The sequence below is a fragment of the Taudactylus pleione genome, unplaced genomic scaffold (genome assembly GCF_031769625.1).
Source record: "Taudactylus pleione unplaced genomic scaffold, aTauple2 ptg000318l, whole genome shotgun sequence".
Classification (NCBI taxonomy): Eukaryota; Metazoa; Chordata; class Amphibia; order Anura; family Myobatrachidae; genus Taudactylus; species Taudactylus pleione.
In genome coordinates, this window is record NW_028284719.1 from 3,827,497 (window position 1) to 3,850,582 (window position 23,086).

Here is a 23,086-nt window from a genome sequence, read left to right on the forward strand (position 1 = left end):
GAGGCCCTAAGTACTGGCACTTTTTTTCCAGAAACAGGTAATTTTTCTGCCATAATCCTGGAATTGACTAACAGTCCTGCCTTAAACTTGTATCACCAGACTAGTCCATTCAAACTATTGTATAGACCAGAGAGACTCTAACCCGGTCACAGGCCCTTTAGGAGTTTAGGTTAGTTTAGTTTAAAAAGCATCTCTCCCCATTATATGCCCCAACTCCTTGCTTTAAATGAAAAACACAAAAACCATTTTAGCAATTTATTTTATTATTTTGGTTTATTAGAAACATGATTAACATTTACAGAAAATTATTTTTTATATAAACTTCATCTATGTGACATGATAAGAACTGTACAGTATGTAAGATTTAGTAAATGGCTGACGGCTCTAGAAGGTACAAATAACTAAGCTAGATCAGTAGTTATTAAGAAGCTTTTGAATCAATCATTAATCCAGCCAATGGCCACTACTCAGACATCCTAAGCATTCCCTTTGACAGCAGTAAGGACCATCACTTGCTTATAATCTATGAGATCACTCTCAACTTTTGTATCAAGTAACTCACAGGAACCAATTACAAATCCTTCATCGGTGAGGGTCTTTCTTACAAAAGTATCATTATAGTTTAATACATGTAGCCTATCATTACCAGCAGTGTAAGATGTTCTATTTAAGTTCCCAATTGCAATTAAGTGTCCCCCAGGTTTAAGCAACTTTGACATCTTCCTCAGTTTTCTGATGTAATCTTGTTGGTCCTCACTAACCACACCCAGCAACCACACAGTGAGTAGACAGTCGGCTTGTGGTAACACCACCGGATCCGTGAGGTTTTCTTTGCTGAAGTCAAATTTCACAATGTGTTTAATGGTTTCTTTCAACTTTTCTTCCTTGTATTGTTCTTCCACACTAAATTAATGACACAATTACATTAGATAATACAGCAGGTTCAAGGGACAGTGCAGAACTGTATGTTTCACTTCAGTTTCTTTATACCTCGGTCACAAAAAAAAATAAAAATAATACAATCATCTCAAAGAGCATAAACACTTTACTTGTAACTCTCTAAGTGCTCTTTATGTGTAAGGCATCCGATTAAATTTTTTCATCACTTGACACTAAAGTACTTGCATGATTGGAACTGCTGAATTGGGAGATATACTGGCATCCAACTAGGAAATATTCACTATTATTACGCTCTGTTCCCATTCAATACTAAAATAGTTATTCTTTAAGTTGTGGAGTTAAAGTTTTGTTATTATTGTTTAAAATTGACTCATCCTTTATGTTCTATGTTTAGAATCACATTTTACCTGATGCCTCCCAGCTCGGTAGCAATCTTAGATGCATGAGTCCAATCAAAAGCCCCAGTGCGGGTGTTCACCCATTTGTTGAGTTCCATAATACAGGACTCTCTCAATTTTAGTATAGTGATCTCTTTAAAAAATTCATTCATAACAAATAGATGATGAACGATGGATCCAACACTGATGTCAATCAAAGTTTCTCCTTTAATACGACCTGCAGGGAAGATTCAGATTAGAAGAAATGTAACATACTATACAGTTACAGTGAGTTAGAGGCAAAGATAGATAATGTGAGTCCCAGCATTGGTCACATACTGATACAGATTTCATGGTGTATGTTTCCTGGCATAATCCTAGGTGCCTTCATCTGTGCCAATCAACTAAATAACTGGCAATCTGAGAGTTAATGCATTTCCCACAGCTGTGTGACTGTAATGGGCACATGGTATACATGAGACACTGTTTTGGCATATAAGCAAATATAAAAAAAAGTAGCATCTGTGTGCCTGATTCAGCAAGAGACGCAAGTGAGAGATCGCATGGAGCCAGCAAATAATGCATCTCAGTGCTTTCATATGCGTCACAAATTCCACGTGAGCTAATCTGTCATTGCGACCGAGTAAAAGTTCTCATGGCTTATGCAGTGTGTATGCAGACCCTTCCGATAATGACTGGACAGGAAGTACCGTTTGTGGGTGGTGATGGGGGATGGTTTGGCGAACATAGGTGCGCCTGCGCATTGGGACGCCATTATAGGGGCGTGCATAATTAAGGCAGTGCGGCGGCATATGCAGGCAGATGGCTTGATGCACGCAGGAAGTGGCCAAAATCCTGCGCCTGGTCAGGTCTTCCTCCGATGGTTCTCGATGTTACCTATGTTTGTGCTATCCTCCTGAATACTGATTGAGCATTGAGTTTAGGGAGATGGGCGGCACTATGCATTGCTGGGCGTCTGCATCCTTGTGCTGCATATGCTGTGCGTATGCATCGATTAGCATATACTCACAGGGGTTGGTCCGTCCGATCTCTCACTTGCGTCCCTTGCTGAATCAGGCCCTGTGTGACATATGTTATATATCTATACACCCGAAATATTAGATATTATTCCTCTATGGTCTGTGATTCAGTTACAGGAAGATATTTGAATGATTCCTGAGTCTGCAGCCATTTCTATGCTGTGTGTATAACGTTTTGGTGTTTTAGTGCTCTTCCACCTGAGAGACATAGCCCCACAGGTGGTAGTGAGATCTGTAGCTGACATTTCTTTGTGAGCAGGGAAAGTGTCACCTGTTCCCATTACACAGAGCAGAGGAACCATGTTATCCCTGTACACAGAGGAGTAGTGTGGAACTTCAATGCCTGGAGAGGCACATACTAAGGCACCCACCATCCTGCAATAGAGAAATGTGGGCCGGTTCTCACTGGGCCCGGTCCCTTTGGTGGTCGGCATCCACCCAGTCTGCCTTTCAGTGGTTCACCCTTCCCTTGGTCTCCGATCTCCCGTCCCGCTGCCGCGATTGGAGCTTAGCTCTGATCAGTGCAGATGTAGAGCTTCTGCGTATTTGCAGAAGCTTAGTAAAAGTAAATAAAAATGGCCGAAGGTGGAGCTGCTGCGCATGCCCAGCCGCAGCAGCTCCTACCATAAGCCTTTTCGGAGCTCGGAGCCATCAGTCACCACTGACGACTCTGCCTCCAGTCCCTCCACAGCCCGCCTCTAGCTTGGCCACAGTGATCAGACACAGTTATGCAAGCTCCGACTGCAGCACAGTGCCAGACAGGCAGCCTAGATGACACATTTTAAAAGATCCACAGGTGGTGCTAATTATTTCATTTGTGATACTGAGAACAATTTGCAGAACTAGTAACATTCTATTATATTACTATTTCAATTGTGGTCATGGTGTTGGCTGGGGAGGGGGGTTTCCAGGCAGATGGAAACCACCCTGCATTTTCCTATGGGTAGAGTTGATTTTGTATGTCCCTGGGTCCAGGGGGGTAGTGCGAGTAGTGTATGTCCCTGGTTCAGAGGAGGTAGAATGGATAGATTATGTCCCTGTGGCCGGGGGTAGGGCAGGTTGTTTATGTCCGTGGGGCCACTAGGGTGGGTAGTGTATGCTCCAGAAACCGGGAGTAGGGAAAGTAATGTATTACAGAGGTCTGGGGGTAGAATTACTGTTTGTCTAAGGGGCCAGGAGATAGGGTAGGTAGTGTACATTCCTGGGCCAGGGGATTACTGTATGTCTAAGGGGCCAGGAGATAGGGTAGGTAGTGTACATTCCTGGAACAGGGGGTTACTGTATGTCTTGAAGACTAAGGGGTCAGGTGTATAGTGTATTTCCCTGGAGCTGGGGTATAAGACACATAGGATATGTTGCTGGGGCCAGAGGTACAGGGATTGTAGTGTATGTCACTGGTACCATAGGGTTGGGTGGGTAGTGTATGTCACTGGTACCATAGGGTAGGGTGGGCAGTGTATGTCACTGGTACCATAGGGTAGGGTGGGAAGTGTATGTCACTGGTACCATAGGGTAGGGTAGGTAGCATTTGTCACTGGTACCCAAGAGTAGGGTGGGCAGTGTATGTCACTGGTACCATAGGTTAAGATGGGTAGTGTATGTCACTGGTACCATTGGTTAGGGTGGGTAGTGTATGTCACTGGTACCATAGGGTAGGGTAGGTAGTGTATGTCACTGGTACCATAGGGTAGGGTGGGTAGTGTATGTCACTGGTACCATAGGGTAAGGTGGGTAGTGTATGTCACTGGTACCATAGAGTAGTGTGGGTAGTGTATGTCACTAGTACCATAGGGTAGGGTGGGTAGTGTATGTCACTGGTACCATACGGTAGGTAGTGTATGTCACTGGTACCATAGGGTAGTGTGGGTAGTGTATGTCACTGGCACCATAGGGTAGTGTTGGTAGTGTATGTTGCTAGGGTGGGGTTTGGGCAGATAGTGTATGTTCCAGGGGGGCCTATGACCCTGGTGTGTGGATTTGGTTACATGCCTTTTTTCTGAGCCTGTGCATGCTTATGGTGGGGTATCTGGGACAGGTGAGATGGTGGAACCTGGTGATGCAAGGGAGAGAGGCCATCAGATACCACAATGGTTCTGTCAGACAGAAGCTACTACAGGCTCTATTTGAAAATAAAAATATTTTAAAGCTGAGGAATTGGGGTGTGAACAGGGCTTAAAGTGTTCCTGGAGAGATGGTGGAACTAATCTTTCCCGCCGCCTACTCCCCCCCCCCTCCACCACCATGCTAGTCTGAAAAGGCCAAAACAAGTGTGAAAACTGTTCTTTACACACACACACTGTTGTGTATAGGAAACAGTAAAGTGACAGGCTGGGGGCTGCATAGGCACTATTTCATCAGTGTTATTTTGATGTTTGAGTTTTTTATGGGGTCCCCACAAACTAGCCTGTCAAGTGGATGCCCAATGTTTTTTTGCAACCCTTATGTATTACCTTCAGTTGATTCTTTCCTTACCTATATGCTGGTTTCCCTGAAATAAGGGACCTCTGAAGAAATCGAGCCTCCCTAGGCTCTCTGTCTGTTGGACTTCTGTGCAGGGACTTGGTGGTGGTGAACTAGTTCCACCTACTATTAGAGCTGACGGAACTCAGTTCCACCCTGTTCCTGCACACTTTAACCTTGGGCGTGAGTCTACGGACAGTGTACATTTCAGTAACATGGACCTGTGCACTGACTCTATGGATCTATACACCCATGGAGGGATCAATAATGCCCTGGTAGCAATGCTGTCGCTTTCCCCCCTTCTGACACACACACACATGCTGGTTATTGGACTCCTCCAGTGATGCAGTGTCGGTCCATTGCTTTAGTGTGTGCTTCCGTGATTCCACACACAGTGCCTTTGCTTTTTCAGCCCAGCTGCAGTTCCATTTGGGACCAGAGCACTGAGCAATCATGACTGTCTATATTTAAAATGTTTAAAAAATTAAAAAACAGCCTATTGGACATACATAGTGCCCTCAGCCGGAGGCAGAGCTCGGAGCAAGAGCTCCGCTGGCTCTACCTACACTACACACCTGCCTGTACACTATAAGTCTCTAATTTATATTTTTCTGCTATTCAAAGTAACCATATTAGCTAAAGCAACAATTCATCCCAAATACACACCTGTTACTAATGCACTGTGCAGCTTCTCCATAAGAAACACCATAAACTCATCTCTGAATGCAGTTTCTGAATGAAAATAACAATGAAGGAAGTCCCTGGAATCCATCCCATGCACATGGTAAAGCTTCATATTGGGTCTGGCTTCCATTCTCTTCTCTTCTATCACACAGGACGGGATGAGTCTCTGATCTGTATCTGTAGCCTTATAGTAATATGTATGGCTGTTCTCTTTATATGCAGCAGGAGCAAATACTTATTTACTCTAATTAGAATGTTCTCATACACAGCTGACCATAAATGTATCACTATGTGCAAAAATCATATGACAATTATTAATGATCATCATTAAATATGTGACCTAAATAGGTGACAATGTCACAATGCTACAATGTGATATGAATAATAAATATTTTGTTTCTGTTTCTGATTAAACCCTGTACACCCCATCTTAGTAAGCTGGTGAATACAAAATAGATATTTGTCTTTAAATTTAAAAAAATAAACATAATCTGTTTGGTTACTATAGGCTATAGCACATTTTTTGTATTATTATTATTATTATTATTATTATTATTATTATTATTATTATTATTATATTTAATTTATATAACTTCACATCCGCAGTTCCAGTGACCTGTATCTGTAACCTTTTAGTAATATTCAAAGAGAGAGAGAAATATCTGCACAGACTTTATATTTATTATAATAAATATATTAAATAACCATCTTATCACATAAGCATATGTATGGCCAGTCTCTTTATATACAGCAGAATCCTATAGCTATTTACTCTCATTAGAATGTTCTCATACACAGCTGACTATAAATGTATCACTATGTGCAGAAATCATATGACAATTATTAATGATTAAATATTTGACCTAACCAGGTGATAATGTCACAATGATATAATGTGATATGAATCATGAATATTTTGTTTCTGTTTAATCCTGAACACTCCATCTTAAATATGTGTCTTTAAAATAAACATAGTGTGTTTGGTTACTATGGACTACAGCACTTTTTTCGATTATTATTATTATTATTATTATTATTATTATTATTATTATTATTATTATTATATTTTGTTTATATAACATCCCGTCTGCAGTTCCTATGACCCAGTTTTATGAAGTGCCACTTGCTCTATTTTATTAAATTGATGATGGACCAGAAATAGAAGAATCAACAATTACAGTATTCAGAAATTGTTTCTTTGTTCCAGATACGGCAATGTGTTCTGATCTGACCAGGATGTTTCCTGCCATAAAGGTAAAGGGAGAACAAGTGTAATTATTTTTGGAAAATTTATTTCGCAGCATCTCACAGTTTCTGCAGAAGGGTGCAGTAGTAAGCGCTGGTGATGGTCTGACCCTTCGGAAGGTCATAAGTTATGGATTACACTATGACAGTCCCAAAACATGGACAGCATGACCTTCCCTGTAGATTTCTGCACCTTGTTCTTTTAGGGAGATGGGAGGAGGAGTGCTTCCACTCCTTGCTCATTTCTTTGGTCTCTGGATCGTACAGGTAGACCCAGCTTTCATCCATAGTCATGAGGCGTGCAAAGAAATTCTTATCATCCCTCTCCAACATCTGCTGCAAGAGTGCACATCGAATATGCTTGTTAAATGGGATTTGCAAGCAGGTAACTCATCATGATGACACTTTAGACACATGCACTTGCTCATTCATAATCTTCCACACACTTCCATAACTAAGACCAACTTCTTTCATGTTCACTTCAATGGTTAGTTGTCTGTCATCGAGGACAAGAGCCTCCACTTTCTTCACTGTGTCAAGATCATCCATGACTGAGGGTCTCCTGGGTCGAAGCTCATCTGAGAGGGACATGTGTCCAAAATGAAACTTTCTTTTCCACCTCACAGTGTCATATGATTGACTTTCATCACCATAAACAGCCACCATATTATCATAAATTTGTCAGGCGCTGTTGCCCTCCAAATGGAGGAAATTCATAACTCTGCTGGATTAAATTTTGTCCATCATGCACGTTACTGACATCTACCAACTCCTGCAATGAAACAAGTTGACATAAGTAACTGTAATTTACAACATCATGTAAATAAGGATCAATGATATTGTTGATCAAATGACATCAAGGTTATCTCAATACTTCATACTAATAAGTAGAACTTTATGAGTATGGCCTCACTGTGGAAAGTGATTTCCATGCTATTTGCATGAAACTTCCCAAAAAGAAGAGATTGTATTAAAATAAAATTATGAATATTAGGTTATGATGGGAAATAAAGTATCTTTTGTCATAAAAGAGTGTAAAAACTGATAATTGTCATAACCAGTGATCAGTTCATGTTGGTGGTGTAGAGTCCTATGTCTCTATACAGTGTAAAAGAAGTGTATTATCATCATGGCCAGTGGTCAGGTCATGTTGGGTGTGTAGTGTCCTATGTCTGTATAGTGTGCAATAGAAGTTTATTATTGACGTATCCAGGGGTCAGGTCATGTTGGGGGTGTAGTGTCCTCTGTCTGTATAGGATGTAATAGATGTGTATTATCATCATGTTCAGTAGTCAGGTCATGTTGAAGATGTAGTGTCCTATGTCTGTATAGGATGTAATAGATGAGTATTATCATCATGGCCACTGGTCAGGACATGTTAGGGATGTAGTGTCCTATGTTTGTATAGTGTGTAATAGAATTGTATTATGGTTGTGTCCAGTGGTCAGGTCATGTTGATGGTGTAGTGTCCTATTTCTGTATAAGTTGTAATAGAATTGTATTATGGTTGTGTCCAGTGGTCAGGTCATGTTGATGATGCAGTGTCCTATTTATGTATAAGTTGTAATAGAAGTGTAATATGATCATATCCAGTGGTCAGTTAATGTTCGGGGAATAGTGTCCTATGTCTGTATATTGTGTTATAGAATTATATTATGGTCATGTACACTGGTCAGGACATGTTGAGGGTGTAGAGTCCTACTGTATGTCTGTATATAGTGTAATAGAAGGGTATAATGATCATGTACAGTGATCAGGTCATGTTGGGGGTGTAGTGTCCTATGTCTGTATATGGTGTAATGATGTGTATTATGATCATGTACAGTGATCAGGTCATGTTGGGGGTGTAGTGTTCCATGTCTGTATATAGTGTAATAGAATTATATTATGGACATGTACACTGGTCAGGACATGTTGGTGGTGTAGAGTCCTATGTCTGTATAAAGTGTAATATAAGTGTATGATCATGGCCAGTGGTCAAGTAATGTTAGGGGTGTGGTATCCTATGTCTGTATAGAGTGTAAAAGAAGTATATTATGATCATTTACAGTGGTCAAGTCATGTTGGGGGTGTAGTGTTCCATGTCTGTATAGAGTGTAATAGATGTGTATTATGGTCATGTACAGTGGTTAGGTCATGTTGGGGGTGTAGTGTCCAATGTCTGTATAGAGTGTAATAGATGTGTATTATGGTCATGTGTAGTGGTCAGGTCATGGTGGGGGTGTAGTGTACTATGTCTGTATAGGGTGTTATAGATGTGTATTATGATCATGTCCAGTCATGTTCGGGGAATAGTTTCCTATGTCTGTATATGGTGTAATAGAATTATATTAGGGTCATGTACACTGGTCAGGACATGTTGGGGGTGTAGAGTCCTATGTCTGTACAAAGTGTAATATAAGTGTATTATTATCATGGCCAGTCATCAAGTACTGTTGGGGGTAGTGTTCTATGTCTGTATAGTGTGTAAGAGATGTGAATTATGATCATGTACAGTGGTCAGGTCATGTTGGGGGTGTAGTGGCATATGTCTGTATAGAGTGTAATAGATGTGTATTGTGATCATGTACAGTGGTCAGGTCATGTTGGGGATATAGTGTCCTACAGTATGTCTGTATTGGGTGTATTAGAATTGTATTATGGTCATGTACAGTGGTCAGGTCATGTTGGGGGTGTAGTGTGCTATGTCTTTTAACAGTATAATAGAATTGTATTAAGATCATTTTCAGTGGTCTGTTAATGTTGGGGGTTTAGTGTATTATGTCTGTATAGGATAGAATTGTATTATGGTCAAGTACAGTGGGCAGGTCATGTTGGTGGTATAGTGTCCTATGTCTGTATACAGGTTAATAGATGTGTATTAAGATTATGTACAGTGATCAGGACATGTTGGGGGTGTAGCATCCTATGTCTGTATAGTTTGTAATAGATATGCATTCTGATCATGTAAAGTGGTCAGGTCATGTTAGGAGTGTAGAGTCCTATGTCTGTATAGTGTGTAATAGATGTATTATGGACATGTACAGTGGTCAGGTCATGTTGAGGTGTAGTGTCCTTTGTCTGTAGAGAGTGTATAGATGTGTATTATGATCATTTACAGTGGTCGGGTCATGTCAGGTGTGTAGACTCCTATGTCTATATCAGTGATGACTAACCTTTTCAGCTTGGTGTGTCGAAAATCGGGAAAAAGTGTAGCCTTCCTCGGGTCGTGTGTCACTTCAAGAAATATCAATAATTTGGTGATATTTGCAGCCCTAATAAAGAAAGAGTTATATTTTTAATATATTTATTATATTTATTAGTTCAAAAAGCAAAAAACAAATAATGATTTACCTTAGTGACTTTTCTGTTGCTGATTTGCATTTGCTAAATCTTCAATTGCAGGGTTGTATTTTGTGCACTTCAGGGCAAAACAAGCACTACTAACTTCATCTGTCAGTCTGCTTCTTTTATTTGTTTTAATATTATTTAATGCTGAGAATAAGGTCTCACAAAAGTATGTTGAGGGAAAAATTGTGAACAAAGCCATTCCTAGATTTTTCAAGGCACTAAAAGTGTCTGGTAATCTGTTCCAAGCGCTCCAAATTTCCTGTTCGTAGTGGCAGTCTTCTTCATTCTCCAAACGATTTCTTTCCAAATTCTCAAATTTGGACCTCAAATCGACAAACACTTGAATCCAGATGCTGTCTTGAAATTCAGCAAGTTGCATCTCCAAATCATCAATTTTCATCCATTTGAAACTATTTAATTCTAAAGTACTGTTGACTACTACATCTGGATACTTAATTATTTTAATGGTCTGTTCAAGGCTTCTAAATTGATTAAATCTTTCACTGAACTGGTCAAATAATGAGTTCTCAATATCATGGTACTTCATGTGCATGGGCTCTATTTCATTTTGTACAGTTGTGCTGGCATTCTCAAAATACTTTTTTACTTGTGGAAAATACTTATACGTTTTACTTTCTATATCTCGCTTAAAGATTTTAAGTTTACTTTGAAAGGCTTTTATGTATCCAAACATAACATCAATACTTTTGCCAAAACCTTGTAATTTTAAGTTGAGCTCATTCATATGAACAGAGAGATCTGTGAAAAACATCAATGAGTAAACCCACTTATGATCATTGAGCTGAGGAAAGTTTGCAAGATCCTTATTCTCAAGAAAAAGCTTAATTTCTGAAAAGCACTCCACAAATCGCTCAAGTACTTTTCCTCGGCTTAGCCACCTCACATTATTGAACATCAGCAGTCCACTGAAGGTTGAATCAACTTCCTGTAACAGTGCAGAAAATTCTCGCTTGTGAAGGGGTCGAGCAGCTATGAAATTCACTATTTTTGTTACAACTGACATTAAATCATTTAATTCTGTGAATCCTGCTTTGGCACACAACACCTCCTGATGGATAACACAATGAAAAGGAACAAGTGGATGTCCAATAGCTTCCATAAACAACTTCACAAATCCTACACTTTTTCCCACCATATTTGGTGCCCGATCTGTCGTCACTGACACAACTTTACACATATCAATGCTTAGGTCACGGAATGTTTGTATGACAACCTTACATATTTCCTGGATGTACTTGTTGGCACTGATTCTAACTTAATCAAATCTTCTCTCATTGTGAGGCCATCTGAATATCTAGCAATAATGGCCAACCAAGCATTTGATGTGACATCAGTAGTTTCATCAAGAGAAATCGAAAAATATTTACAATTATCTAAGTCTCCTTTTAACTGATGCTGTATGTTTGTGTTCAATCTCATTATTCTGTCTTTGATGACATTTCTACTGATTGGTAACTCAGAAATTCGCTTAATTATAGCATCTTTATTTTGCATATCATGAAATAAAACTGGTGCACATCTTAGAAGAGTTTCTTTAATAAATTCTCCTTCATTGAGGGCTTTTCCATGCTGAGCTATGGAGTGAGCAACGCATAAACTTGCTGATGTTAAATTTGTAGAGCCTCTTACAAATTTAAGGAGGGAATTTGATTGGCTATTATAGAGGTGTAACTGCCTAGAAATGTATTCCTTCCTTTCATCCAGACTTTCTTCCAAGAGCTGGGGATGATTAGTTTCAAAATGTCTATTTATGTTCCACGTTCTGCTTACTACTGTCTCATTACATAGTATGCACAATGATCTGTTTTTTCTGTCTATAATGCCATACATCTCTGTCCATGTATCTTGAAAGGGTCTGCTACTACCACTCCCTTTATCATTCAATCTTGCTTTTTTACGTTTTGGATTATCCATCTCAGGGCTGCAACAATAGATAAATAAAAATCATGGCATTTTATATACAAGGTAAATTAAGAAATTAACTTATATTATTTTGTACCAGGAGTCAGTCCAACAACACTGTTACAGTGGTAAATAAAAACCTATTAAATTAACTGCTTTATTACCTCTGTAACGGTGATGTTGGACAGACTCCTGACAGACAAATAATTTAAAGCACTACACTACGTACTCCCTTCTGTAACTAGCAGTAGGCAGGCGCGTGCGTACGTACCTCCAGCACTCTTGGCAGAGCTCAGCAAGTCTGTGCTGTGGAACAGTAGAGAGTTGAAGGCTCCAGAATGGTAGGACAGGGAAACACGACCTCAGAAGAAGAACCCTGCAAGGAGAAAGAAATTCTAGTCAAGATGATGTCCAAAATAAGGGTTTTTTTTTGGTTTGTGTTTTGGAGATTTTTTTTGGAGGGTTTGCATGGTGCTCTGTGAGGATAGTGAGAAGCAGGAACTGCAAGAGGTGCTATTGAGGCAATTAAAGCTTAGAGGAGCTGGAGAGGGGCTTAATGCTGCAGACTAGACATCCAAGCGTTTTACAGTGGGAGAGAAGAAGGGAGAGCCACAAAGACAGAAATGCAGATTTTAGTATTAATTGCACTTACAGGACAGCCTCCCGATGCAGCTTATCGTGAGCACTGTGTCTGGTTGTTGTGGTGCAGTCCTCCTGCGATGTTTATGATGGACTGGGCTGGGGTGATCACACAGGCCTGTGAAACTCGTCTCCCTGGTCTCAGGGCTGCAGGTGCAGGATGTGGGGATTGGAAGGCCACCTTACAGGGCTGTGAACCTCATGGATCTCCTTTCCTCCTGTAGCGTTCCTGCGGTAATGAAACTGACAAACCTCAGTTTATGGCGGTTAAAACTGGTTCTCTGCTGCAAAGATCTCGCGGCAGCGGTGACACCACACCTCCATGCAACAAGCAGGGAGCAGGGATTGGAGCAGAGCACAGGCAGCCTCTAAATGTACAGGTTTTCCCCACACCAACAGGCGTGTCAGTCAAAGTGCCTCGGCGTGTCACGAGTGACACGCGTGTCATAGGTTCGCCATCACGGGTCTCTATAGTGTGTTATAGATGTATTTTGGACATGAACAGTGGTCAGATCATGTCGGGGTGTAGTGTCCTATATCTGTATACAGTGTAATAGATTTATATTATGGTCATGTACAGTGGTCAAGTAATTTTGGGTGTGCAGTGTTCTATGCCTATACAGTGTGTAATAGATGTGTATTATGATCATGTACAGTGGTCAGGTCATGTTGGGGGTGTAGTGTCCTATGTCTGTATACAGTGTGTATTAGATTTGTATTATGATAATGTACAGTGGTCAGGTCATGTTGGGAGTGTAGTTTTTAATAGATGTGTATTATGATCATGTACAGTAGTCAGGTCATGTTACGGGGGGTGTAGTGTCCTATGTCTGTATAGGGTGTAATAGAAGTGTATTACGGTAATGTACAGTGGTCAGGTCATGTTGGGAATGTAGTTTGTAATAGATGAGAATTATGATCATGTACAGTGGTCAGGTAATGTTGGGGGTGCAGTGTCCTATGCCTATACAGTGTGTAATAGATGTGTATTATGATCATGTACAGTGGTCAGTTCATGTTGGGGGTGTAGTGTCCTATGTCTGTATACAGTGTGTAATAGATTTGTATTTTGATCATTTACAGTGGTCAGGTAATGTTGGGCGTGCAGTGTCCTATGCCTATACAGTGTGTAATAGATGTGTATTATGATAATATACAGTGGTCAGGTCATGTTGAGAGTGTAGTTTTTAATAGATGTGTATTATGATCATGTACAGTAGTCAGGTCATGTTACGGGGGGTGTAGTGTCCTATGTCTGTATAGGGTGTAATAGAAGTGTATTACGGTAATGTACAGTGGTCAGGTCATGTTTCGAGTGTAGTTTGTAATAGATGTGTATTATGATCAAGTACAGTGGTCAGGTCATGTTGGGGGTGTAGTGTCCTATGTCTGTATACAGTGTAATAGAAGTGTATTATGATCATGTACAGTGGTCAGGTAATGTTGGGGGTGCAGTGTCCTATGCCTATACAGTGTGTAATAGATGTGTATTATGATAATGTACAGTGGTCAGGTCATGTTGGGAGTGTAGTTTGCAATAGATGTGTATTATGATCATGTACAGTAGTCAGGTCATGTTACGGGGGGTGTAGTGTCCTATGTCTGTATAGGGTGTAATAGAAGTGTATTACGGTAATGTACAGTGGTCAGGTCATGTTGGGAATGTAGTTTGTAATAGATGAGAATTTTGATCATGTACAGTGGTCAGGTAATGTTGGGGGTGCAGTGTCCTATGCCTATACAGTGTGTAATAGATGTGTATTATGATAATGTACAGTGGTCAGGTCATGTTGGGGGTGTAGTGTCCTATGTCTGTATAGAGTTTAATAGATGTGTATTATGATCATGTACAGTGGTCAGGTCATGTTGGGGGTGTAGTATCCTATGTCTGTATAGGGTGTAATATATGTATTATGGTCATGTATATTAGTCAGGTCATCTTGGGTTTGTAGTGTCGTATGTCTTGATAGAGTGTAATAGATGTGTATTATGATCATGTACAGTGGTCAGGTCATGTTGGGGGTGTAGTATCCTATGTCTGTATAGGGTGTAATATATGTATTATGGTCATGTATATTGGTCAGGTCATCTTGGGTTTGTAGTGTCCTATGTCTGTATAGAGTGTAATAAATTTGTATTATCATCATGCCCAGTGGTCAGGACATGTTGGGGGTATAGTGTCCTATGTTTCAAAATGAAATAACTTGTGCACCATGCCAAAGGTAAAATAAATGGATATTCTTATTATTTTATATCAGGGGATTACAATATTCAGCAGTCATTGGTATATAGATTATCAGTCAGCCACCAACAGCGACATGCATTTCTGGCCTTCATTTCTGAAAGCTGCTTATTTTATTAGAGCAGTCGATTTATATAGCATAGTTCATTACAATATTCAGAAATAAAAAGTGTCATATAATTGGTATCGAATGCAAAATCTTAATCTTAGAGAATTTAAAAGAACATTCCTCAATTCTCATTGCTCTTATGCAAATGTCCTAGGCTGTAACTCAATGTTCATAGGTAGTATGACTATGTGCAGAAATCATATGACAATTATTACTGATTAAATACTTGACCTAACCAGGTGATAATGTCACAATGATACAATGTGATATGAATCATCAATATTTTGTTTCTGTTTAATTCTCTACACTGCATCTTAGATATTTGTATTTAAAATAAACATAGTTTGTTTGGTTACTATGGACTACAGAACTTTTTTCTATTATTATAATAATAATAATAATAATAATAATAATAATAATAATAATTACTATTCTTATATTTTATTTATATAACATCACATCCGCAGTTCCTGTGACCCAGTTTTACAAATTGTCACTTGCTGTATTTTTATTAAATTGATGATGGACCAGAAATAGAAGAATCAGCAATTACAGTATTGCTGTGGACTTTGCTATATCTCTGCCCGTGTTTCGGTTAAACTCCTGATGCCGGTTATCAGCCGCACTACAGAGCTCAGCATCACCATTACCTAACTATTATTTTATGCTCCACTGCTGTGGTTCCACTCTCTGCTGCATTATTTACTTTGCCTGTTGTCTTCTACTTATGTGGACATTGAACTCACCTTTATTTCAGTTGTCAACTGCAGCGTTACAGTTATCGTCGCCGGACCTTTAGTACATCGCGGGGCTCAACCCCGCTCCGGATTCTAGTCACGCTGCAGGGCTCAACCCTGTTCCAGAGCCTCACTTCAGCACAGGGTTCAACCCTGCTCCGACCTTTACCACATCACAGGCATCAACCCTGTTTCGGATCTTCATCGCTTCACAGGGCTCAACCCTGCTCAGACCTTCACCACATCAAAGGGCTCAACCCTGTTCCGGATTTTCATCGCTTCACAGGGCTCAACCCTGCCCCGATCTTCACTACATCTCAGGTCTCAACCCTGTTCCAGATCTACATTACTCTGCAGGGCTCAACTCTGCTCCGGATTTTCATCACTACAGGGTCTAACCCTGGTAAAGGTCCTCTATGCCATCCTGAGGTGTTAGCCTCATATTGGACTCGGGGTTTCCCTACCACATTAGTTCTTGTGCGTCAAAGACTTTATTTATATATGGGGCTTTACTCCTATATTCATTACTGCATATGTGAACTCCTGTGTTGTTGAGACTTTATGTGAAACATTGCTATTATATTTTTCCTGTGAATAAATTCGATTTACTTTTATTCCGTGCTACTGAGATTTCATGAAAAGGTTATTCCTAAAACCACCCCAGTATACCCCAAGTGTCGGCAGCCATGACAGATGGGTAATGCAGTGTCTTTTGTCAAAAAAGAGGGGTGTAGAAACCTATGTCTGTATACAGTGTAATAGATGTGTATTATGATCATGGCCAGTGGTCAGGTCATGTTGGGGGTGTAGTGTCCTATGTCTGTATCTAGTGTAATAGATGGGTATTATCATCATGGCCAGGGGTCAGGTCATGTTCAGTGGCCAGGTCCAGGGCCAGATTAATAATGGGGCAGGTGGAGCTTCAGCTCCATGCCTCCCCATGAAAATAGGCCCACAGGACCACTTCAATGCACAGTGTTTACTGGAAAAAAAATATTTTTTCTGTCACCGCCACATAATTCCGCAGCTCCGGTCATTCTAACAGCCACCAGAATCATGATCACCCATTCCACTTAATCCCCCCCGCCGGGCACCATAATCCCCACGGGCCTGCTTGAAGTACTGCCCCCATGCCATCTGAAACTCTGTCTTAAATCCCAATAGTTAAGCTTCACCCCTAGTCATGCTAAGCAACGCCCCTTAGGTTGTCCAAAGCTGTATACCCAGGGTTGCCTAAAGCTCCACCTGCAGGTCTTCTGAAGTCCCACCTATTCACTCCTTATTCCTCTGAAACTGTGTTTGCACAATGACACTGCAGCCAGACTCATGCAGTAGCACTGAAATTGTGAGAAAGTGAAGAAAACTGGAGCCCACAGAGGCTGAGCTGCCCAGCACAGGAGGGGAGGTATCTGTTGTGACCGGCCGTGAATAGAAACCAACAAGCATAACCAGAGGTCAGAGTATTGCCTGGAACCCATGTGTGTGTGTGTATATATATACATATTTATACACCAATGGTGGCACTCCAGATAAATAATGTAACTACCACACGGCTGTGTTGGCAACGTTTTAGCGCCTTTATTAAGCACTTTTGTCAAGCCCATAAATTCATGTTTGCTGTTTACCGCCTGTGTGCTGGATCGAGGACATATATATATATATATATATATATATATACATACATACATCTATGATTTATATATATATATATATATATATGTATATCTGTATATACAGTATACACATACTTATGTCTATGTATATATATATATATATATATAGATATATAGATATATATATATAGATATATATGTGTGTATGTATGTATGCAATGTATATATATATATATATATATATATATATATCCAAACAGGGCTGGCACTCAAATAATATAACACGCACCCCGGTGTCCTCAGTCCAATACGGAAATATTCTGCAACAATAATAGTAGAAATAGGTACGGCACTCAGAGGTTTTTGCAAAAGTTGAAAAATAGCTTGTACTATAACATCCTCAGTATTGACGTTTCGGTGACAGTCTCACCGTTATCAAGATATATATAAACAATACATATAGCACCTGTAAACCTTACCCAGATTTATTCTGCATCAATGTACATACCTGCCTCATTCACAGCTAGCAGTCGCAACTGGTAGCTTTGGGACACACCTCAATGACGTCATCGCGTTCCAATGGTAGCCGGAGCCACGAATGGTCGTCTCCCAGCAACAGCTAGGGATGTACACAACACATCCGGATGCTATTACGGTCACCCTGCTGCGCCACATGCTTTCTATAAATACAAACAAAAACATACCCATGTTACAAACACATAACACATATGAAAAAACACATATAACAAGACATACATCCGGGAAAACCACAGTATCGGACCAAATATCATAGTTAACCCCAAATTTCACTAATAGAAATGCAAACAGGCCTCTAAATACCTTAAACTAGAACATATAGGTAATTGATCACTATGACCTCTTAATACCCCCAATTAGATCCGATCTATAAATGGATAAAAATTATGTTAGAACAATAGATAACCCATCCAAGGAAAAACAATTATATCAGGCTGTTCCAACAAATTTTTTCATTCAAACTCTTCGGCGACACCGTATCCAGACGTAAAATCCACTTGGCCTCTAATTTCAAAAGGTCTTTGTTGCGATCTCCACCACGCTTATTTTCTGGCAAATGGTCTATGATCATGTATTTTAAACTGGCCAAACTGTGACCTCTCTGTTCAAAATGATGGGCCACTGGCTGATCACTGTGACCTTTCAATACTGCACTCCGGATCGCTGATCGATGTTGTGCTGCTCTCCCTTTAAAAGGACGGATAGTCTTGCCAACATAATAATAGCCACATTGGCACCTAATGAAATAAATCACAAAAGCCGTGGAACAGGTAACAGCATGTCTAATGGAAATATACTGTCCACTATGTGGATGTCTAAATGAAGACCAAATGTCAAGATGACTACACGTGACACAATTTACACAGCGGTAACATCCATTCCTGCATACCATGGTGTTAATATTTGTATTTTTCCCAAAAGTTAGTGATGTCTGTACGTACCACCATATCCTTCAGGTTCTTACCACACCGGAAAATTGCCATAGGTGTAACAAACTTAAATCCGTTCAATTCTTTATCCGTGCTCACTATGGGCCAGAGAGCTTTCGTAGCTTTTTGAATAATGTTACTGCTAGTCGAGTAGTCTGTAGTCCCAATGATCCGATCCTTCTTGCTTTTTTTACAATTCTTGGTCACAAACAATTTATCATGAGGGATATTAAGAAATGTGTTCTTATGTGTCAACAGTAATTGTTCAGGATACCCTCTTTGGATAAATTTCAATATCATTTGGTCCAATTGTTCGTCCAATCTCGACCTATCGCTGTTAATCCTTGCAGTGGCGGGCTGGGCCGGGGGGCAGGGTGCTATGTGCCCCCCGGGCCGCAGCGTCATACGGGCCATGGGCAGTCTGTGTCACTGTGACACAGACTGCACCGCATGTGTAGCGCTGACCAGACGGAGTTCGGCCAGCGCTACACAAGTGACAAACTCACAGCTGCCGGCAGTGGGCAATGGGAGAGGTGTCATGACGTCATATGACATCTCTCCCATAATTCAGAGCGGCCCGGCCCAGGAGGACAGATGGAGGAGCAGATGGCGGCAGCAAAAGCGGGGATTCAGGTAAGTGTTTTTTTTTATTTATTTTTTTATATTACGTGTGTCTACTGGGGGGGTCTGGCACTACTGGGGGCACTACAAAGGGGGGGACTACTACTACTGGGGGCACTACAAGGGGGGTGGGGGACTACTACTACTGGGGACTATACTACTGTGGGCACTACAAGGGGGGACTACTACTACTGGGGGCACTACAAGTGGGGACTAATACTACTGGGGGCACTACAAGGGGACTACTACTACTACTGGGGGCACTACAAGGGGGGTGGGGGACTACTACTACTGGAGACTACTACTGGGGACACTACAAGGGTACTACTACTGGGGATGCTACAAGGGGGCGACTACTACTGGTGGCACTACAAGGGGGGCACTACTACTACTGGGGGCACTGCATAGGGGGGGCTACTAATAGGGGCACTACATAGGGGGAGGGGACTACCACTGGGGGCTCTGCACCGAGGAACCACTGCTGGGGGCTCTATATAAAGGGCAATACTGGGAGTACTGCATAGGGGGGAGACTACAACTGGGGCCACTATTTAAGGGGCATTGCATAAGGGTTACCACTATTGGTAACTGCATGGGGGGTGGACTGCTACTGGGGGCACTGCATGGGGGTACACTATTAGGGGCACTATATAAGGGGCTTACTACTGGGGGGCACAAGGGGCACTGCACAGGGGGGACCACTACTGGGGGCACTATATAAGGGGCTTACTACTGGGGGCACAAGGGGCACTGCATAGGGGGGATCACTACTGGGGCACTACTGGAGGCCTGCATAAGGGTGTTTTCTTCTGTGGCACATGGGGGCACTGCATATGGGCACTACAACAGGGGGCTGCCCGTAATCTTTATTTTTACCTTACATTAATCCCATATGGACCAGTCTCCTCCCTGGAACACTTGAGGGGGGGGGGGGGCGCAGTAGCATGCACATTCTTCGGGCACCCTGGCTACACGCTACTCCTCTGCCAGGGCAGCCTGCATGCATTTGCCCCCCAGTTTAAAAGTTGCCAGCCAGCCCCTGAATCCTTGCCACTCATAACATCTGTGAATATGGCAAGCCTGATTTTAATACTGATGAATGAAAGCTTCAATAGCGTAACAGATTATTCCTATCCGTGGCTTTTTGGAATACTGTCGTCTCCAGACTATCCCTTCTCCTAATGATTTTCACATCCAGATATTCTATTTCATGATAGCTGGTATGATAGGTGAACTGAATTGGGCCTGCTTTTCTGTTGATGTCATCAATGAAATTACAGAAATCCTTTTGGTCACCTGTCCAAAAGATGATCAAATCATCTATATATCTCAAGAATAATTTGGCATGTTGGCAAAATTCGGGTTTGCTAAAAAACAACATTTCTTCTTGTATAAACATAAAAATGTTGGCATATGTCAGAGAAACACACGAGCCCATTGCACACCCTGCCATCTGGACATAGTAGTTACCGTCAAATAGGAAATAGTTCCTACGTAATACCAATGTCAATAATTGTATGACAAATATCAATTCAGGACCTTTGTATAATGGGTGAATTGTTAAAAAGTTCTTTACAGCCTGCAACCCCTCTTCATGGGGAATTGATGTATACAAACTTTGTACATCAAGGGTGCACATAAGCATATTTGATGGAACTATAGTAAACTCCTTAAGTTGTAATAATAAGGTAGAAGTATCCTTCAAATATGTTTTCTCTGTCACTATGCAAGGTTGTAATAATGCATCCAAATATTGAGAAACTGCTTGATAAAGAGATCCTCTGGCCGACACAATTGTTCTCCCTGGCGGTTTGACAGGGTCTTTGTGTATTTTCGGAGTTGTATACAATACAGGCATAATTGGATGTTCCTGAATCAAAGCTTTATATATCCGCTTTGTAATGACTCCTTGCTGTTTAGCTTGTAATAAAATGCCGTCCAATTCTTCTTTAAACATGTTGGTAGGATTTCTACATAGTTTTTTGTACGTTAGTCCATCATTTAATTGCTTCATAATTTCAGCTCTATAGTCTGATGTATTTTGGATGACCAATGCCCCACCTTTATACGCTGGGCGGATTATAATATCCTCATATTCTCCAAGATTTTTAACGGCCATATATATATGTTTGTCACTGCACATAGAGGCAGAGTAGCATGGCCTGGATAAAGGTTTGTGATGGCCTCAGGATAACCAGCTTGTGGGTCTCCTGTGTCACAGCGGAAGCAGCAGTCAGCGGTCCCGCACAATGCTGCACTGTCACATTGTGTGCTGGGTCTTGGACCCAGTGTGCAGCAGTAGGGAATATGTGTGACAGCTCTCCATGTGTGGCCCCCTCCACCGAGGTGTTAATCCAGCACTGCAGAGCAGCTCCATCAATCCAACGTCCTCGTGACTGACCGAGACCGGTCACCTGAGAGAGTTGAGATTGAGGAGATAAGATCAATACTAGGCAGTTTTTTGTGGGGTCTGGAGGGGATATTTATGTATTTATATGTATGTGATACTTACCAACTTTCTGGATGCCCCCTCTGGGAGTGAGCAGCCAGGCCAGCACAGCAGGGGAAATGGTATGGCATAGGTAGGCGGTGCGGGGAACATGGCGGTGCAATCGCCTAATTGTGGCCTCATATCGCTGTACAATGCCAAGATTACAGGCATTGTAAATTAGGGGCAGGACTAAAATGACGCTATTCAATGCAAATTGTATAATCGGCCATCTGGACTGCCCACTTCTCTCTGGAAGTGGGTGGCACTGGGCAGATTTGGGCAGCAGCAGCTCCGTACCAGGAGACTTGAATACTCGGGAGCACCACCTGATATTCGGGAGCCTCCCGGTGATTCTGGGAAAGTAGACAACAATGAGATATACTATATATATATATATATTAGGGGTGTGCACCGGCCACTTTTCGTGTTTTGTGTTTTGGTTTTGGATCTGGATCTTTCTTCGTGTTTTGGATCTGGATTGGTTTTGCCAAAACCACCCTTCCGTGTTTTGGGTTCTGGGTTTTGTGTTTTGGATCTGTATTTTTTTTTAAAAAAGCATAAAAACAGCTAAAATCACAGAATTTGTAGGTTTTTCTGCTCCTATGCTATTATTAACCTCAATAACCTTAATTTCCACTCATTTCCAGTCTATTCTGAACACCTCACACCTCACAATAGTGTTTTTATGTCCAAAACGTTGCACCGAGGTAGCTGGATGACTATGCTAAGCGACACGAGTGGGCGGCACAAACACGTGACCCATCTAGGCGTGAAACTGCAGTGGCAGACAGGATGGCAGTTTGAAAAACTAGGCCCCAAACTGTACATAATGCAAAGAAAAAAAAGAGGTGCAAGATGGAATTGTCCTTGGGCCCTCCCACCCACCCTTATGTTGTATAAACAGGACATGCACACTTTAACAAACCAATCATTTCAGCGCCAGGGTCTGCCACACAACTGTGGCTGAAATGATTGGTTCGTTTGGGCCCCCACAAAACAAGCTGGCAATTAATGTGTCCCTGCACAAACTGGCTCTATGGAGGCAAGATGTCATCCTCATCCTCCTCATCCACCGATTCCTCACCCTCTTCAGTGTGTACATCCTCATCCTCACAAAGTATTAACTCGTCCCCACTTGAATCCACCACCACAGGTCCCTCTGTACCTTCTGGAGGCTGGTCTCCCTGGAAGAGCTGATAATTCATTTTG

The 23,086-nt window shown here is 41.3% G+C and overlaps 2 protein-coding genes across 2 annotated transcripts; both read right to left on the minus strand.

The window, feature by feature from the left end:
• Positions 1 to 476: 476 nt before the first annotated feature.
• Positions 477 to 5,591, minus strand: LOC148509671 (indolethylamine N-methyltransferase-like). Its single transcript, XM_088442908.1, has 3 exons — positions 5,444 to 5,591; positions 1,308 to 1,515; positions 477 to 903 (listed from the first exon to the last, which is right to left on the minus strand). The coding sequence occupies exons 1-3, from the start codon at positions 5,589 to 5,591 to the stop codon at positions 477 to 479; spliced, it is 783 nt and encodes a 260-aa protein (XP_088299034.1).
• Positions 5,592 to 10,040: 4,449 nt separating this feature from the next.
• On the minus strand, positions 10,041 to 11,192 carry LOC148509672 (general transcription factor II-I repeat domain-containing protein 2-like). Its single transcript, XM_088442940.1, has one exon. It carries the CDS (start codon positions 11,190 to 11,192, stop codon positions 10,041 to 10,043), a length of 1,152 nt encoding a protein of 383 aa, XP_088299066.1.
• Positions 11,193 to 23,086: the final 11,894 nt, after the last annotated feature.